Source organism: Sarcophilus harrisii, chromosome 2, assembly GCF_902635505.1.
Source record: "Sarcophilus harrisii chromosome 2, mSarHar1.11, whole genome shotgun sequence".
Classification (NCBI taxonomy): Eukaryota; Metazoa; Chordata; class Mammalia; order Dasyuromorphia; family Dasyuridae; genus Sarcophilus; species Sarcophilus harrisii.
Window position 1 is genome coordinate 141,057,610 of NC_045427.1, and position 17,223 is coordinate 141,074,832.

Sequence of the window (17,223 nt, forward strand, 5' to 3'; positions counted from 1 at the left end):
TCAGATTCACAACAAAGTATATGTAAAAAAAACCTAAAAGGGACAGCAATTTATATGGATCTGTGTTGGGTAATTGGCATAGTGGGTAAAGTGCTGGGCCCAGTCAGGAAGATTTGAATTCAAATTCAGCCTCAGGCATTTATTAGCTATGTGACCCTCAAGAAGTCACTTAATCTCTGTCTGCCTCAGTTTTCTCATGTGTAAAATGGAAATAACAGCAACTCACTAGGTTGTGAGGATCAAATGAGAAATTTGTAAAGTGCTTAGCATAGTGCCTGACATGAAGTATGTCCTTAATAAATGCCTATTTCCTACTCCTCCAGCCATTTGTTTAAGACCATTTTAAAATGTCTGTGGGGGTCTGTTTTCCCACATGGACTTTTTGGGAGTCAACAGAATGATAGATCTGATGGAAATTTTCCTTAAATTATTACATTCCTACATTACTCTTTGGCATAACGTCGTTGATGTTGGATGACAGATGCCTTGCTACTGAAAACTTTCCCACACACACTACATAAATAGGGTTTCTCTCCAGTATGAGTTCTTTGATGCCTAGTAAGGGATGAACAGTCAAAGAAGGCTTTCCCACATTCATCACATTCATAAGGCTTCTCTCCAGTATGAATTCTCTGATGTACAGTAAGGGATGAATGTATAGAGAAGGCTTTCCCACATTCATCACATTCATAGGGTTTTTCTCCAGTATGAATTCTCTCATGTACAGTAAGAGATGACTGGTTAGAGAAGGCTTTCCCACATTCATCACATTCATAGGGCTTTTCTCCAGTATGAATTCTCTCATGTTCGGTAAGAGATGAAGGGTTAAAGAAAGCTTTCCCACATTCATAACATTTATAGGGACTTTCTCCAGTATGAGTCATGTGATGCCTCATAAGTCCACTTCTACGGCTAAAGGCCTTCCCACATTCGTCACATTCATAGGGTTTCTCTCCAGTATGTGTTAGCTGATGTCGAGTTAGGTTACTTTTTAAGCTGAAGGCCTTTCCACATTCATCACATTCATAGGGTTTCTCTCCAGTATGAATTCTGTCATGTTCAGTAAGAGATGAATGTTTAGAGAAGGCTTTCCCACATTCATTACATTTATAGCGCTTCTCTCCCTTATGAATCCTCTGATGTCGGGTAAGGGATGGGCGGTCAAAGAATTTTTTTCCACATTCTTTACATTCATGGTCTCTTTCTTTAATGGGGCTTTCTGGGAGACTGACTGACAACTGCTTGAAGGTATTCTTATGGGAAAAGGATTTTTCCCATTTTCCCCTGTCAGAGTTTTCCTGATGCTTCTCCAATCTACTCTCAGACAGAAGAATTTCTCCAAATGTAGGGTCTAGAGGAACTAATATCCTTGGTGATTCTGCTTCTTCAGCAATGTTCTCATTTTGAGTTGATTGTTGGGTTTCAGGCCTATTCTCCCAGTCTGGAACCAAGAAAAAAAAAAAAAAGTGTTATTTAAAAAAAAAATTGCTGTATTGGGAAGAAGACAATGAAACAGAAAATAATGCCCACTAGTTATTCATAGTATTGTCACCTCTAAAAAGTTTTCTACTCTGGCAAAAGGTTAAGAAATGGGAGCTGAATAGCAAATAGAAGAGATAGGGTGGCTATATCATCAAATAAAATGAACAGAGAATTATAAAATGCCTATAGGAATGTGACAAGAGTCACTAGAGTGTTGTTTTAAGTGCAGGGGATGGCGATAAATACGAATAAAAGTAAAAAAACAGAAGGTAGAGAAAATGACCTTGTAAGTAAGGAAAGAAGAAAGCATGAAGAGAAGAAATGGCAGGTAGGTAAGAATACACATAAAGAAGGATAGCCCTTGCCTCCAAAGCTGAAAGAGAGCTTTCTCTCATTAAACTGTTGTGCTGTTTCTCCCACTGAGTTTTACAGATCTAGTTTTTACTTACCTGGAGAAGAATTTTTTAGAACCTCTCTCTCTTTGGCTTTCTGCAGAGTGAACATCCATGGCTCTTTTCCTTGCTCCAATTTGAAGATCACATCTGGTTTAGATATAGGAAATCCTATTTGGGGAAGAAGAAAATAACACAGCTGTTTCTTATGGGGACAAAGAACTGTCCCAGATTCTTCAACAGAATTCACTTGCACTAACTTACTAGTACTTCACTACTTGTCTTTCTGTAAACATAATTATTGATGCTTTTTGTATCAACAAAACCACCACATGAAAATGCCTACAACGTTCTGTACCTGTAGTCTCCTATCTAGCCCCTATGGAGGAGGGATATATATTTCTTTGTATTTTGAGAATAAGAATGTTTTAGGTAGTTAATTTAAATTCAGTGACCTTTTAACGTAATTTTCATTTATGTAACTGAATTCTTTGTGCATACTATTTTCTAGGTTCTATTTTTTTCATTATCATTTCATGTACGCTGTTTTAGTTTCTATGAATTCCTCATATCATTTCTTAGAGAGTACATTCAATTACATTCATATACCACATTTTGTTCAACCATTCCCCATTCAGTGGACACCCACCTTATTTCAGGTTGTTTTTTTACAGAAAGTCCTGTTAGGAATACTTTTACATGGCATCTTTCTGTCACTGATTACTTTGGGATTATATATCCAGTCCTGGAATCACCAAGTCAGTGTTGAAAAGGCTGTGGGAAGTCAGAGACACTAGTTGGTGGAGATGTAAATTAAACTGTTTTTGAAAACAATTTGGAATTATAGGAGGAAAAGTCACTAAGATCAGCTTTTCTTGGTACTGTTGGTTCCATTCATAACCTCACTAAACAGTGTTTCTGATTTTCCCAAACCCTCGTACCACCGACAATTTCTGGTTTTTTTTTTTTTTTTAATCTCCTTTACTAATTTGATGGCTGTAAATTGAAACTTCAGAGGTATTATTCTCATTTATAATAGAGGCATGTTTTCTACATGGTGGTTGTTCATCTATATTTCTTCCAAAAACTGTTCAAATCCCTTGATACACTTGTAAGTTTTTTCATTCATATTACATGTCTGGATCACTTTTCCCCTTATGGAAACCAGCCCAGAACTTTGCTATTCAGCTGTAGAGGGTGTAATTAGGTAGTTATTCCAACCCCTACCTCCACCCCGCAGCTGGTACCAATAAAATAGGGTACATTATGACCCAAAACATTGCCCAACCCTGCCCTGCCTATCCCTCCTCTCCTCCAATATGAACATTCATTCTGACACAGAGAATTAATACAAGGTAATAAAATCACAACTTTCATATATATACTGATTTGCTTAAGTCTTTCATCTTCCCCAGAAATGTCCAGTCCTGATGCAGACATAATGTCTCCTCTTTCCATACAAAGACTCATTCTCTCTAGCCACTTTTGTAAACCTGGGGCCTTTAGACAGATTCTCTCCTAAACTTTTCCATATTCTCTCATTCAAGTTCTGCTGTTTATCTTATAAATGGAGAAAAAAAATAACTTGCTTGATCTGCCAGTGGATGGCAGAACAGGTTCTATAACTATTGGCCAACTGCCACCTATGGGTCAGGCAATCAAGCTAAAGCAGTCCTGGGGGAGAGATGAGGTAGCATGTGCTAGCACTGCAACTCTATTTTCTTCATCCACTAGTCCAGTAACTATACCAGATATTAACACCACATCCTCATGAACTAAGTATTTTTTTTGGCTGAAGTAATTGAAGTAAGTGACTTGCTCTGGGTCACACAGCTAGGAAGTGCTAAGTATCTGAGACCAGATTTGAAGTCAGGTCCTCCTGACTTCAGGGCTGGTGCTCTCTCTACTGTGCCATCTAGCTGCCCTATGAACTAGTTTTTTTTTTTTTTTTTTTTTTTTTCCCTTTTAAATATTTTTTTTTTTTTTTTTTTTTTTTTTCATTTTAAAAAGCAATGTATTTTACATCTTCTTTTAACAAGAAAAAAATAATAAAAATGTAATGATGTCATGTTTAAGGGTTCCATTTTAAAATGTAACAGGAAATATTTTCCTGTTTTTCTCCAGACCATTAACTCCCCCATATTGTACAGGTGCTATATTTCTGACTACTCAATGGAGATTTTCTTTTTTAAATAACTTTTTATTGACAGAACCCATGCCAGGGTAATTTTTTTACAACATTATCCCTTGCACTCACTTCTGTTCCGATTTTTCCCTTCCCTCCCTCCACCCCCTCCCCCAGATGGCAAGCAGTCCTATACATGTTAAATAGTGAACTAGTTTTTAACAAGATACTTGGACTATTTATCAGTGTTAGGGAAAAGTCTGACTACTCTTTTACAGATCAGAGTAGTTAACAACTGTAGTACAGCACAATTGTCTTTCTGTCTTAAACAAGCATTTTTTTCTCCCCTTTGCTAATGTCTAGAGTAGAGTTTAAGGAACCTTGTATTCTTGAGTCCCAGAAAGGAAACAAAACACATTACACATGTCCTGTGATTTATTTTTAATTTTTTTTAGTATTTAGACAGTATCTCCATCTTTTTACCTAACATGAGAACACCTATTTCATCTGTCAACTCTTCCCTCACTTTCCTTCTTTACTTTTGCTCTCTCCTCTGCCCTATTCTTTATTTTCTTCTTGTTTATTCATCATCATTATTCATCCAGGACTTTTTCTTTTCTTTTTTTTTTTTTTTTTTTTTTAATACTTAGTCCTCTGTGTTTTCTTTTTTCTTTGCTTCTTCTCCACTACTCTCCACTACTTCTCCACTACTCCACTACTCCACTATTCACCAAGATACCTTTCTTTTAAAACAACAACCCCCTACCTTGCATCAGTTCATGCTTTCAACCCAGATCTTTATAGGGACTCTATCTAACAATGCTTTTCCTTGAAATATAATTTTTTTCTGTCCTAAAAAGCTTTTGGGCAGGCATTGGAAATTTTAAGAATTGTAGATTCAGATTCTTGTTGTAGGGACATTATTTAGTCCCATCTCTTTAAGAGCTCAGTCTGGGAAAAGGGTACTACCCAAATCTCCTATCAAAGTAAAGGTAGTGCTGTCCACAAGTAGATGCTCACACTGGAAGCTTGGTTCTGGTCTAGATTAGCACAGGCACATCATGGGGACCTCCCTTGTTCTCGCTAGTGGTAGCTTCTCTTGCATCTATTCATCAGGATATCATGTGTTACCTAGAGTATGGCCTCAGCAACAATGATGGGCTGGGTAACTCAAGTTTCTCTATTAAAAAAATTCAAATGCTCAAATAATTAAATAAATGCAAATTAAGATAATTGTGAAATACAACCTTAACCCTATTACTTAATAATGATGTTTGTTGGTATGCCTTACAATGCTCTTGCTAAAATACCAACCTATACCTGCTGGGCCTCATTTCAAGAGCTCCAGACTTAATTTTTCATCCTTTAACCTCTTGGTTGGCTCCAGCTCCTCTAGAGATATTCATAGGAAGTCATTTAAATAGTTTAATTTAAATAGTTTCCCTTAGACAAGTCTGCAGCTCCACCATTTACCCCAAAACCCAAAACAAACACTCCTCCCCACCCCATCAAGTAGCTGATGTTAATATAATTATATCTTTTATCTGCCTATGCCAAACACTCTAAAGTGAGCAGAAAAGGGGAAATTGCCTTCCTAGGAAATGCTAATTCCACCCTGGACACATATACACAGACTCACCAGCACTTTACTACTAGGGTTTGAGATCAGTTTGTGTTATGTCCTGCCCAACCTTCTGTTCCTCAGCCTTCTCCTTTCTATGTGGAGATTACAAGGAAATCAGAATACTTTCATATATAAAATCTGATTAGGGTTTCCATTGCAGCCCTGGACTATTGACTAGCATCCATGAATCAGAGAGATGGCAAAATCCAGAACAATGTCTAAATCATTGCTGTCTCTGCTGTCTGTTGCTGGGAAGAGAGTTTCTCAAATACTTATATCCTAAGCTTTTCAATGAATTAGGGTGAGAGTTTCTTGCATTCTTAAGTCCGAATTCTTACCTTGCTTCAAAGCACAGAATTACTCTCTCCTAACTAAGTTAGGAGACTAACCAAGACTAGTACCCCAAAGTCCTTTATTCTATATGTACTAAGTAACTGCTCCAAGTATTGTCTTTACAAGCCAGGATTTAATATCCCATAAGATACCTGCACTGGGTTACCAACTTCAGGAAATTTATAGGCTGGAGAATTAACTTACAATCATAGAAAATTGCTTCCATGAGCAATTTATGTGCCTTACATTGGAGTTTTCAATCCTAGTATTTTTGTTCTATAAGAGAAGAGAAAAAGAGAATCTTGGTCTCACATTTAGGTTTCAAACATTCACTTTCCAAAGTTCAAGATGGTGGAAGAGTAGCTAAAGAGCTATTCATCTGAAAAAAAGATCTGAAAGATTTAGTAGCCTGAAAACTCAGGATAAACCAATAATGCGATCTAGCCACCATGAAAAATAATCTGAAGTTAATAATAATAATAATAAGTTGATAATAATAATAATAATAGATAATCTTGCTGTTTTTTGTCCTAGTCAGGCCACATCTGGAAGGATATAATTCAGGAAGGATAGGAGGACAACCAAGATAGTAAAAGGCCTTGCATTTACATCATATGGCTGATTAAAAGAAATAAGGATCTTTGCTTGAAGAAGAACATATTTGGGCATTGGGGAAAGGGAGTGGAGAGAAGGAATACTGATGTGGTAGCTGATGTCAAGTTTTTGATGGGCTTCCCCATGGAAGAGAGCATGGCTGCATGCACAGATGGAAGGAGGCAAAAAAAGCAAATTTAGGCTCAAGATAAGAAAAACCTTCCTAACAAGAGCTCTCCCAAAACACACTGGAAAACCATGGAAAGTGGTTAGCCTTCCTCAGTGAAGATCTTCAAGCAAAAGATGAATGACAAAATGTGGCAAGAATTTTCTGAGTAGCTTCCAACTCTGAGATTCTGTGAATCAAATAATGTTAGAGCTGAAGAGAACTAAGAGACCATTTAATTCAACTCTCATCACTGGAAAGAAAGCTTAAGGTAGGAGAAGGGTCACATGGTTAATGATTAATAGGATGACACTTGACCTCATGCCTCCTGACTCTTTCCCCTATACTAAGCTGCCTCCTATCCAAAAAGGATATGAGAGGAAAGCCCAGAAGTTATGGTAACTTCTGAAGAAGACTCAGGCTTATCTTTCTAGAGAGCAGATGTGAGCTTAGCTCTTAGCTTAGGTGAAAGACCTTTAGAAGAAGAGGACAAGGGAGTTACAGAATCAGGTACAGCATAGCAATGCTTCTTAGCTTCATCTTAAGATATACATCATTTTCACCCATTAAGAAGAAGAAATTCTTTTTCCATGGATAAAAAAGATCTGAGATCTCTGATCCAAATCCTGAATCAAAATTCAGGTAAAAAATTCAGTCCATTTTTTTTTTTTTTTTTTTAAAGTTTACAGTTTACAATTTTCTTTGATACACTGACAACTACTATACTGCTGATGCCGGCCCAAGGCAACCCAGTTTCTCCTGTACCTTACATGGCTTATTTCTTTTTAGGTACCACTTGTCTTTACTTTCTTCACTCTATTTGCCATACTTATTATCACTTAGGCCATATTATTTTTCTGCTTAGTCTGGTTTCTAGATTAGTATATGTCCATTCTATTTGAGATCTAAGCTCTATTTGGAAATTACTTTGCTATTTCAATTACTTTTGTTCCCTTCATCTGGTCCCAGAGCAAACATTAGGACCTCATGATCACTTCACAGTTCCACAGAAAGCAGTTTCTACAAATATCTGTTACATGATGATCCTTTAGATACACAGTTACAATGAAATATAAATAATTCCAAACCTAGCTCTGCATTCACTACTACGTTATTTAGCAGGGAAGAAAATTTTCTTAATTTAAGATAAATTCTGAATCATAGGGAGGAGACTTTCTTACCCAATGAAATGAGGTTTCTATAGTTCTCCAGCATCACATCCTTGTACAGGTTCCTCTGAGCAGGGTTCAATTGTCCCCACTCCTCCTGGGTGAAGTTTACAGCCACATCCTTGAATGTCACTGATTCCTGAAACAAGAACACATTTTTCTTTATTCTTCCTATCTAATGAGGAAGAGTGAAAATAAAAGTATTTGAAAGGATTGATGGGATGGATAGAGTAGTTCTGATGATAATTAACAACTCTGAGTAAAAGAGAAGCTGAAGCATTTGACCTGAGGTAGGCAGGTATCTTGTCTATGTTAATATGATTATTACTAAACTCCAATGAGGATGGCACTAGTCAAGCAAAGCCCATCTTTCATCCACAAGGAGGGCAGAGAGAAGTTCCATGATAGTGAAGGGAAAAGTATCCACACTTTGGAAACTGAAATTTCATTTAGAAAAAAAGAAAAAGTCAGCTTACCTGGGCTTTGGTTATCAGGGACAAAGTAGCCATTCGCTCCTCTTTTGTAGTTCTCTCTCTTAGAAAAAGGCAGAGTTTTGAAAATGCAGGCCTGGAGAAAGAGAAAAGGGACAATGATCATGCCTTGGAGCTCCCAGATTCACCAGGTTAGAAATATCTAAATAACTGAAGTATGTGATTTCCCAACCTCCTGAAACTCTACAAAGGAGGTCGATGGTAGCCCAGGTATAGCAGTCTTGCTGCTTCCAAGATCAAAGAGAGAAGAAAAGAACCCCTATGTGCAAAAATATTTAGGGTAGCTCTTGTGTAGTGGTAAAGAACAGGAAACCAAGGAACTGTCATCAATCAATTGGGAAACAGCTGGACAAATGATGGAAATAAAATGTTATGTGTCATAAGATATGATGAAAGGGCCAAAAGTAAAGGAACTTTGGGAGAGAAAGATGAACTGATTCAGCAGAGTGGTTAGAGGATAATCCAGTAACAAAACAAATACTGTAAAAACAAACACTGATGTGGTGCCCAACTACAATTCCAGAGGACTGATAACAAAGACTGCTACGCACCTCTGGACAGATAGATTCAAGATACCAAATGAATTATATATTTCTTGTTCAATCATTGGAATTTGTTTTGACTGGATAATTCTTACATGGGTTTTGTTTTCTTCAATGTGACGGGAAGGAAGTGAAAAAAGGAAAATAATAATAATCAATTGAAAAACAAATAAAAATTTAAGAATAAAGAAGAGCATTATACATTGCCTTCACAAAGTGCCTGACACACTGACAATAGCTGTCTCATAGAACATCACTAGATGGATCTCTTTTTGTCAGGAAACATAATGAGAATTTTTTACCTGCTCCTTTAATGAGGAAAAATATTCTCATTCTCTTTCCTGAATCATTGAGTTAACAAAAATCACTACTCTGACATCCTTAAAGTAGTTTAATGGGTATAAGAAATTGGTATAAGGAAACCAGTATGGAGAGAGAACTGCGATTAGTATTTGTATGGCCTTTGGCACTTCACTTTATCATTCATCTATAATAATACAATGAAAAAGCAAAAATGGTGTATTAGACAGAGTTTGGACTTGAAGTAAGGAAAACCTCACATTTAAAGCTTACTATATGATTCTAGGCAAGTTAATTAGCAGCTTTGCAGTGCAATGCCTATGGGCCTGCAGTCAGGAAGACTCATCTTCCTGAGTTCAAATGTAGCCTCAAGATATTTACTAGCTATGTAGCCCTGAGCAAATCACTTAACCCTGTTTGCTTCAAATTTCCTCATCTGAAAAATGAACTGGAGAAAAAAAATCTTTTCCAGAAAATCTCCGAAATGAGTCACAAAAAATTGGATGTGACTGAAATATACAACAACAAAGTTAATTAAGAAGCATGTATTAAGTACTTACTACATATCAGGTCCTAAAGTTTTAGGGCTATGAAATCAAAAACAAAACAATGCCAACCCTCAAACTGAACTTATAGTTCACTGAGGGAAACAAAATACATGCAGAGAAGTACACATAAGAATACTGTTCAGTTCTTTTAGTCATATCTGATTCTTCTTGAGTCTGGGCTCAGCACTCTATCCATTGTGCCACATGCTAATCCAGCACCCTATCTATGGCACTACTTGTTACTTTAGATACTGCCAACTATTCTTAAGTGGGAATATTAATATTTGACTCTAAAAATGATAACAATTCTACAAATCCGCTTCATTATTTTTTAAAGAATATACTCTCCCTGTTAAAGAGAATTCTATTTTTGTTGTAGTCATATGTTAATAAGTCAATCAACAATCATTTATTAACCTGCCAGGCATTATGCTAAATTCTGGAGCTATAAAGAAAAGCAAATGACAGTTCCCTGATTCTGAGAACTCACAGTCTAAAAGGAGAGATAACAGATAACCAAATGTGTACAAATAAGCTAATTAAACAGGACTGCTATTGTTTGTCCTGCATTCTTGAAGAGGACTATGACATGAGGGAGGGGATGCCATGACATGTAAGTGAATTGGATTTAAGTGAGGAAGGGCTGTACAAGGTACCCTGTCTCACTTTTCCCTCCAGAGCCATCTGGGTCTAGTGGCCAGATGTAGATCAGATCTACTGGAGATGGCCCTGAATGCAGTAGGACACCTTGGCCTTTTTAAGCAAAGGTCTTTAACAGGTCTCAGTTTGACTGAGGGAACACACATTCAGTGATCAAGGGTAGGTAGCAATTGAGGCAAAGAATCTCCTCTTTCACCTAGTCAAAAAAAAAAAAAGCTATATAAATACAGGATAAAGAGGAAATAATCAATACATCAAGAGTACTGGAATTAGGAAAGACTTCTGGTAGAAGGTGAGATTTTATCTGGGTCTTCAGGAAAGCCAGGAGGCAGGGATGAAAAGGGAATGCAATCTAGCCAGCCAAAGAAAATGTCTGAGTCAGTAGAGAGAGTGTTTTGTTTTAGGAACAGTAAGACCAGTGACATTGAAGTGAAAAATATGAGTAAGATGTAAATTGTAAAGACCAGAAAGGCTGGGGGAGCTGGGTTATGAAAGGTTTGAGAAGTTAAAAAGAGAATTTTATATTTGATCTTGGAGGTGAGAGGGAGCCACTGGAACTTAATCCGCAGAGAGATGATATGGTTGGATTGATGGCTGAATAGAAGTTGGACTAGAATGTGAATAAACTTGTGGTCTGCAGACCAAAAAGGTACTGCCACCACCCTGGTGAAGGCCCTCATTATCTCCTCACACTTAAATTATCATAATAGCTTTCCGGTTGGTCTGCCTGCCACAAGTCTCTCCATACAAGTCTACACACACACAGTTGTGCATATTCACCTATCTACATCCTATTTATATAATAAACCAGTGAAAACTTTTCTCTCCGGTCAGCCAATCTGTTCTTCCCAACTCAGATTTTTTGTTTGTTTGAAGATGGGTCATTTTGACAATATTTGAGGTCAATCTTTTACCATATGGAGACAACATATTGTTCTCTCCGTAATATGCTACCACCCAAGTTCCTGGGTAAAATGTTCCAGAAATGATCTTGCATTGGCTACAACAGTCCTGCTTCTGTAAAAACCTTAAGCCTGCCTCAACCAGAAACAGAGCTCCAGGGATGGGTTCAGCAAAATTCCTGAAAGGGATCCTTCCTTCTCGATACTGGAATTCCCTGAAAGCCTACTGACAGTGGAAAGAAGTTGACCTTGGAAAAAAGATGAAAAATTACCTTCCCTACTTTCTCTGCAAAGGTAGAGGCCTGCGGGTGTGGAACACCATCAGGTTAAGGTGTTGGTTAGACTTTATTTTGCATTTCTTACAAGGATGGTTTGCTGGATCAGGAAGGTAGGAATGAAAATGATATAAACCGAAATTTATCAATCCTTCTCTTTGGGAGCTCACAGTGTATCCGCAAAGCCAGGCTTTAAAGTTTGGGGGAACAAATCACTGACTGAAAGAAGCGGCCTCTCTGCCTTCTGGAGGGTGGAGGATTTCTCCCTAGCAGAGAGCCGGGCTGCTGACGCCTTCGGGCCGGATCGCGGTGAGTTGTGCAGCGCGGGGCACTGGCAGCCACCGGGGAAAGTGCTGGAGGGACAGGAATCACCCCGGGCTACCCGGAGGTTCCGAACTCTTCCAAGGGGAGCCACCGAAGCTTCTTGAGTGGCACACAAGACGCGGGGCTGGGCTTCTGATGAGGAGCCAAGGAGGGACCGTATCCCGTGCAGCAGCGGACCTGCTCCGATGACCTCGGTCCGATTCCCGCCGCGGCCCCGCGACAGACTGAGCGACTCGGGGCAGCGCTCGCCTTCTCCGTGTCTCGCTTTCCCCATGTATCAAACGTGGCTCCTCGAGCCCCGGATCTGCCCAGTGGCCGCAGACCCCGATTCCCGCAGTCCCCGACCCCCCCGGACCGGCCTTTACCTCCGACCCCAGACGGTGCGTACCAACGGCTATTCCCCGGGTCCGATCCTGGGTTACGAAGTCACAGATGGTAGGGCCCGAAGAAGACGCCGAGCTTTCTTTGCCGGCTAGTTTAGCCCCTCGAGCCCCGATAGCCTGGACCAGCCTCGAGAGGAGGATTCTGGGGGGTTGAGTTTGGGCGCAAGAGTCGGCGCGGCTCTGTACCCTCTGGGAAATGTAGTTCGAAGTTTCCAGCTGCTCCGTGGTAGGGGGCGGATTTTCAGACGGGGGCGGGGGAAGGGGAGGAGCGCTTCTCGGTGGCCATGGTAACGAACTCCTCCGCAACTCCGAAAAAAAGAATTTGGTAGCTCTCGGTGTCACTTCTTTCCTCTCTGTTGAGGATAGGAGTTGTGCGGTTCCGTTTTTTTATCTGGCTATGGACCCGGAAAGTAGATAAGGTTTTTTCAAGGCTGCAGTAGCTGAGCGGGGATCCAGAGACGGGCTGATTTCTGTCCCTATATTAGGCTCTGAGGAGAGGAAGAGAAGGTCTGGGAGCTGCCCCCGCCTGTCTTTGGGTGTGGTCTGCATCTGAAGCACATGGAGGGCTTCATCCTCTCCTACTCCGGGCCTAGATGTGGGATATGCATCTGACTCCGGGGAGCCTTAAGGCTGCGGGCATGGCCGGGGTTTCTGCCCCCTGAGTCCTACAAGCGCAAGTGGGCCAAGTCTGAGCCCTGTAAACACACCTGGAGCATCACAAGGCCCTCAGGAGGGCAGATGCTATAATCAGTTCTTTAGAAGGAAGCACAAAACTCGGCTTAGTGTTAAAGAATTCTGGATGGAATTAGAACAGCTGGCTATTAGCAAAAGATTGGCCATCCCCTAATGGTTTCAAAAGAGCCAAGCTTGTCAGTTTATTCAAATCATTCAAGTCAGAGCTTAACTCTATGGTTTGTAATCCTAATTTCTCTGCAGTAGGCAATTGAAAGGGGGAATGTTCACTTCTTCCCCACCCGTTTACTCTGGGATTTTGCAGCCCAGTAAGAAATAACATTTATTGGTGGAGCTGTGAACGAATCCAACCATTCTGGAGAGCAATCTGGAATTATGCCCAAAAAGTTATCAAACTGTGCATACCCTTTGATCCAGCAGTGTCTCTACTGGGCTTATACCCCAAGGAGATACTAAAGAAGGGAAAGGGACCTGTATGTGCCAAAATGTTTGTGGCAGCCCTGTTTGTAGTGGCTAGAAGCTGGAAACTGAGTGGATGCCCATCAATTGGAGAATGGTTGGGTAAATTGTGGTATATGAATGTTATGGAATATTACTGTTCTGTAAGAAATGACCAGCAGGATGAATACAGAGAGGCTTTGGAGAGAATTAATGAACTGATGCTAAGTGAAATGAGCAGAACCAAGAGATCATTATATACGCAACAACGATACTGTATGAAGATGTAATCTGATGGAAGTGGATTTCTTGACAAAGAGACCTAATTCAGATTCAATTGATCAATGATGGACAGAAGCAGCTACACCCAAAGAAAAAACACTGGGAAATGAATGTAAACTGTTTGCATTTTTGTTTTTCTTCCCGGGTTATTTTTACCTTCTGAATCCAATTCTCCCTGTGCAACAAGAGAACTGTTTGGATCTGCACACATATATTGTATCTAGGATATACTAGGACATATTCAACATATATAGGACTGCTTGCCATCTAGGGGAGGGGGTGGAGGGTGGGAGGGAAAAAATGGAACAGAAGTGAGTGCAAGGGATAATGTTGTAAAAAAAATTACCCTGGCATGGATTCTGTCAATAAAAAGTTACTATAATAATAATAATAAAAAAGAAATAACATTTAAAGTGTAGCTACGTAGGTAGGTGGCACAATAGATAGATCATTGCTCCTGGAGTGCGGAGGACTTGAATTAAAATCCCACGTCAGACACTTCACCCTAGATGTCTGACCTCTGGGCAAGTCACTTACACCCGATTACCTCTCAAAGAAAAAAAAAAAATACATTTAGAAAAGAGTTCAGTGGCATCTAGATCCAGAAATTGAAAGGCAGGAAGTAGTTCCAAGAAATAGAAGCCTGATATCTGTAACAGTAGAGAAGGGAGCCAATGCTCATTCAAGGAAGCATTTTGTGAGGGATGTAGAAGACCTGAGGGATGTAGAAGACCCTTACCCAAAATGACTACTCAGAGATCACTCAGTAGAAGGCAGAAAAGTTGTTTATTGAAAACCTCCGGAGGATGAGCCGTCCCATCACGAGATAAGAAAGAGAAAGCTCGTGGTAGGAGGGCTAAAGAAGTAGTAAAGATACATAGCTTTTATACAAGAAATTACATCACAAGTAAGAGAGCATTGAGAAGGGGAGGGGGAAGCATCTAATTGGTTGTTGCTATTTGGGGAGATTGGAATGGAAGGTTTCTGTTTCCCCGAAATCTCCTGATTTCAAGGAAACAGAAAGTCAGGCCTTCAGGCTTAATCAAGCAGACAGTGGTCTAGCTAATAGACTAAATATCGATAAATGTCAAATAACAATAAATGTCATCAGCTCAAGTTAGGTAAATATGTTTTTAGCTGGCCAAGGCTCAAGTAGATATGAGCCTGCACATATTATACAGGTCATAGGGGAAATACAGAAATAATAAAATACAGAAAAAGAATTCATACATTCCTGTAAGTTCTTCACCTTATCTCTCTCTATATTCCATACAATTTAGTCTTCACAGTTGGAGGATGTGCTGTGGAGATCAGGCCCAGTAGCTCCAGCTGAGCAATCTGCCTTACCAGAGATGTTGTCATTGTGGATGATGAGTTTGAGGTTCAGCACCAAATAATGAAACTGAGGAGAGCAAATGGTACCAAATGTTAGGGTTAGAGTCGTATGAAGAACTCACAATAGCCTCTAGGGCAAAAGGTATATTTATGTATGATAAGAGGTTACAGACAAAATGAAGAGGTAAATTGGACATCAGGCTAGTAAATATGAAATAGATTTGAGAGAGCATATAGTTAGCAAGGAAAGTGGTTTTAATAATTAACAATGGAAAAAGACAAGTTTCCCAGTGGAACTCATAATTAACCAGGAGAAAGGGAATACTCCATGAGGTGGGAGAACATCAGGGACAGGCAGGCTAAATCCTAAAAGTGATTTAGTACCCTAAAAGAGTTATAACAAGGAGAAAGATACCATGAGGTAAGGGATGAGAGGGAAGACATCATGAGGCAGGGGGAGGGGTGAGGAAAAATATACCAGAGGCAGAATGCCTCGGGAGGGCTAACCCAAAAGGGATTCAGCAAAAATGGTATAAGCCACGGACAGATTTACAGGGGAAAATTAACCTTGGGGGTTTGACATAACTTGACTTTCTGATTGGAAAACAGTAAGGTGGGGGTCACTCAAGACCTCCACAGGGGAGGGATTATCAGGTTGCGCTGTTCCCCCTGAGTGCCCTTTCCTGCTTGCCTCAGCAAGTTAATCTTATCAGCACTTCAGGCTTTCTCCCCTACCCCTGCCTAATGACCGAGGACCTCATCCATTGTATTTGACTTCTTCCTTCTTGGAATCTTGCAATAGTCTCTGCTTGTTTGGCATCTTAAATTTTGATTTATTTTTAATTTTTTAAAATTTTAATTAATTTTTAATCCATTATTTTTTATATTGTGAATAACTATCCTGAGAAGGGGCCACTATCACAGTGGTCCATGACACAACAAGTGCCCAGCTTTGAATCGTCATCGCCATCGACATTTATTATCATCTATCATAATCACGATCGCTAGTAACTGGAGCAGCCCACACGTGGCTGAATAAGATTTGACTAGAAAGCACGGTCCGTATCCCTATCCACGTGGCTCTCCGTCCTCTTCAAGACTATCTTTCAAAAGCCCCGGGGTAGCCCGAGCCAGGAGGTCCGCCTGCGTCGCTTCCGGTTCGCTCTTTCTCGTCAATTACTTCGGTCCTTCCCCCGGCTCCCACCGCGGGGTCCTAACCTGAGCAATATACTTGTAGCTGCCCTAAAATAAGCCAGACATTCCCAGCGACTGTCCCAGCGAGCCCGGCGCTTTTATTACCGTGCGGGAGGGTAGAGAGGGGAGTCATCGAGAGCGAAGAGCCCCCAGAGAGTGAGCAAAGGTCTTTTCCTTCATTCCCCGCGCCCCCATTTTTTCAGGCATTTACTAGGCTACTAGGGGCGGGGCCTGATGGACACCAGGCCGGCCGTGCAGACATGGCGGTGGCCGCGGTAGTGCGAGCCGGGAGTCGGCTTCCCGTGTCTTGGGCTGCGGGAACAGGTGAGGCTCATAAAAACTGGGCGCTGGGCGAGGGCAAGGCGGGGGCAGGCGGGCCACGCGTGCACGGGCTCCCTCGTGGAGGAAGGGAAGACCCGGCATGAGGGGCGGCCTTCTGGGGATACAAGGTCGCGGTCTGGTACCCGCAGAGACCCCGAGCTGCCGGGGCGGCGGACGCTGGCGGGCCTGAGCCTGCCGCGCTCTGCCCGCTCTCTGGGCGCCCTGGCCCGGGGACCGAGGGACGCAGGACCCTGCCCGGGGCCGCCAGAATGACCTTGGCCGCGGCGGCGGGGGCAGAAGGCGCTGCTGCTGCTAATCTCCGAAAAATCACTTGATAATGACAGTGACATTGAAACGGGTGTCCGCACCGCTTAGTACGCTGTCCCGTTCGCTTTTCCCTGCGACCCAGCGGGCGGGTGCTCCTTTGTGCCGATGAGAAGGCAGGCTCAGACTCTGAAGGATAGCGCCCTCCAGCGTCTCCCGGCTGGTCCTCGGTGGCCTTCCAACGCGAGGCCTCCAGCGTCTCCCGGCTGGTCCTCGGTGGCCTTCCAACGCGAGGCTTACTTATTCTAAGCCCCGAGCCTCGGTCCGGCACACGCTTCTGAAATGAGTCATCTCTGTTTTTATTTTGGGTAATAATAATGATCACA

General features: G+C 41.1%; 2 protein-coding genes across 5 annotated transcripts in view; one reads left to right on the plus strand and one right to left on the minus strand.

Annotated features, from left to right (window-relative positions):
- Window positions 1–259: 259 nt before the first annotated feature.
- LOC100930147 (zinc finger protein 525) lies at window positions 260–13,082 on the minus strand. Of its 4 annotated transcripts, none has more exons than XM_031950972.1 (5): window positions 12,316–13,082; window positions 8,362–8,452; window positions 7,898–8,024; window positions 1,932–2,045; window positions 260–1,441 (listed from the first exon to the last, which is right to left on the minus strand). In XM_031950972.1, exons 2-5 carry the CDS (start codon window positions 8,392–8,394, stop codon window positions 444–446), a joined length of 1,272 nt encoding a protein of 423 aa, XP_031806832.1. In that variant the 5' UTR covers window positions 8,395–8,452; window positions 12,316–13,082; the 3' UTR covers window positions 260–443. The 4 variants fall into 4 exon arrangements, with proteins under 4 accessions (XP_031806832.1, XP_031806830.1, XP_031806831.1 ...); XM_031950970.1 differs by having other exon boundaries at window positions 12,293–13,082; XM_031950971.1 differs by lacking the exon at window positions 12,316–13,082 and adding an exon at window positions 11,601–12,248.
- A 3,183-nt stretch (window positions 13,083–16,265) lies between these two features.
- The window catches only part of MRPS5 (mitochondrial ribosomal protein S5), a 29,852-nt gene continuing 28,894 nt past the window's right edge, over window positions 16,266–17,223 (plus strand). The window contains exon 1 of the mRNA XM_003758107.4: window positions 16,266–16,576. Within this exon, the coding sequence (XP_003758155.1) occupies window positions 16,513–16,576 (64 nt within the window). The 5' untranslated portion in view covers window positions 16,266–16,512. The remainder of the gene's footprint in view (window positions 16,577–17,223) is intronic.

Bases quoted from the DNA above. Each gene is read 5' to 3' on its own strand.
- LOC100930147 (XM_031950972.1), bottom strand. From the start codon at position 8,394: ATGGCTACTTTGTCCCTGATAACCAAAGCCCAG. The intron at 2,046-7,897 runs GTAAGAAAGTCT...TTCCCCAAATAG, and splicing joins TAGAAACCTCATTTCATTGG to GATTTCCTATATCTAAACCA. The intron at 1,442-1,931 runs GTAAGTAAAAAC...TCTTGGTTCCAG, and splicing joins TCTAAAAAATTCTTCTCCAG to ACTGGGAGAATAGGCCTGAA.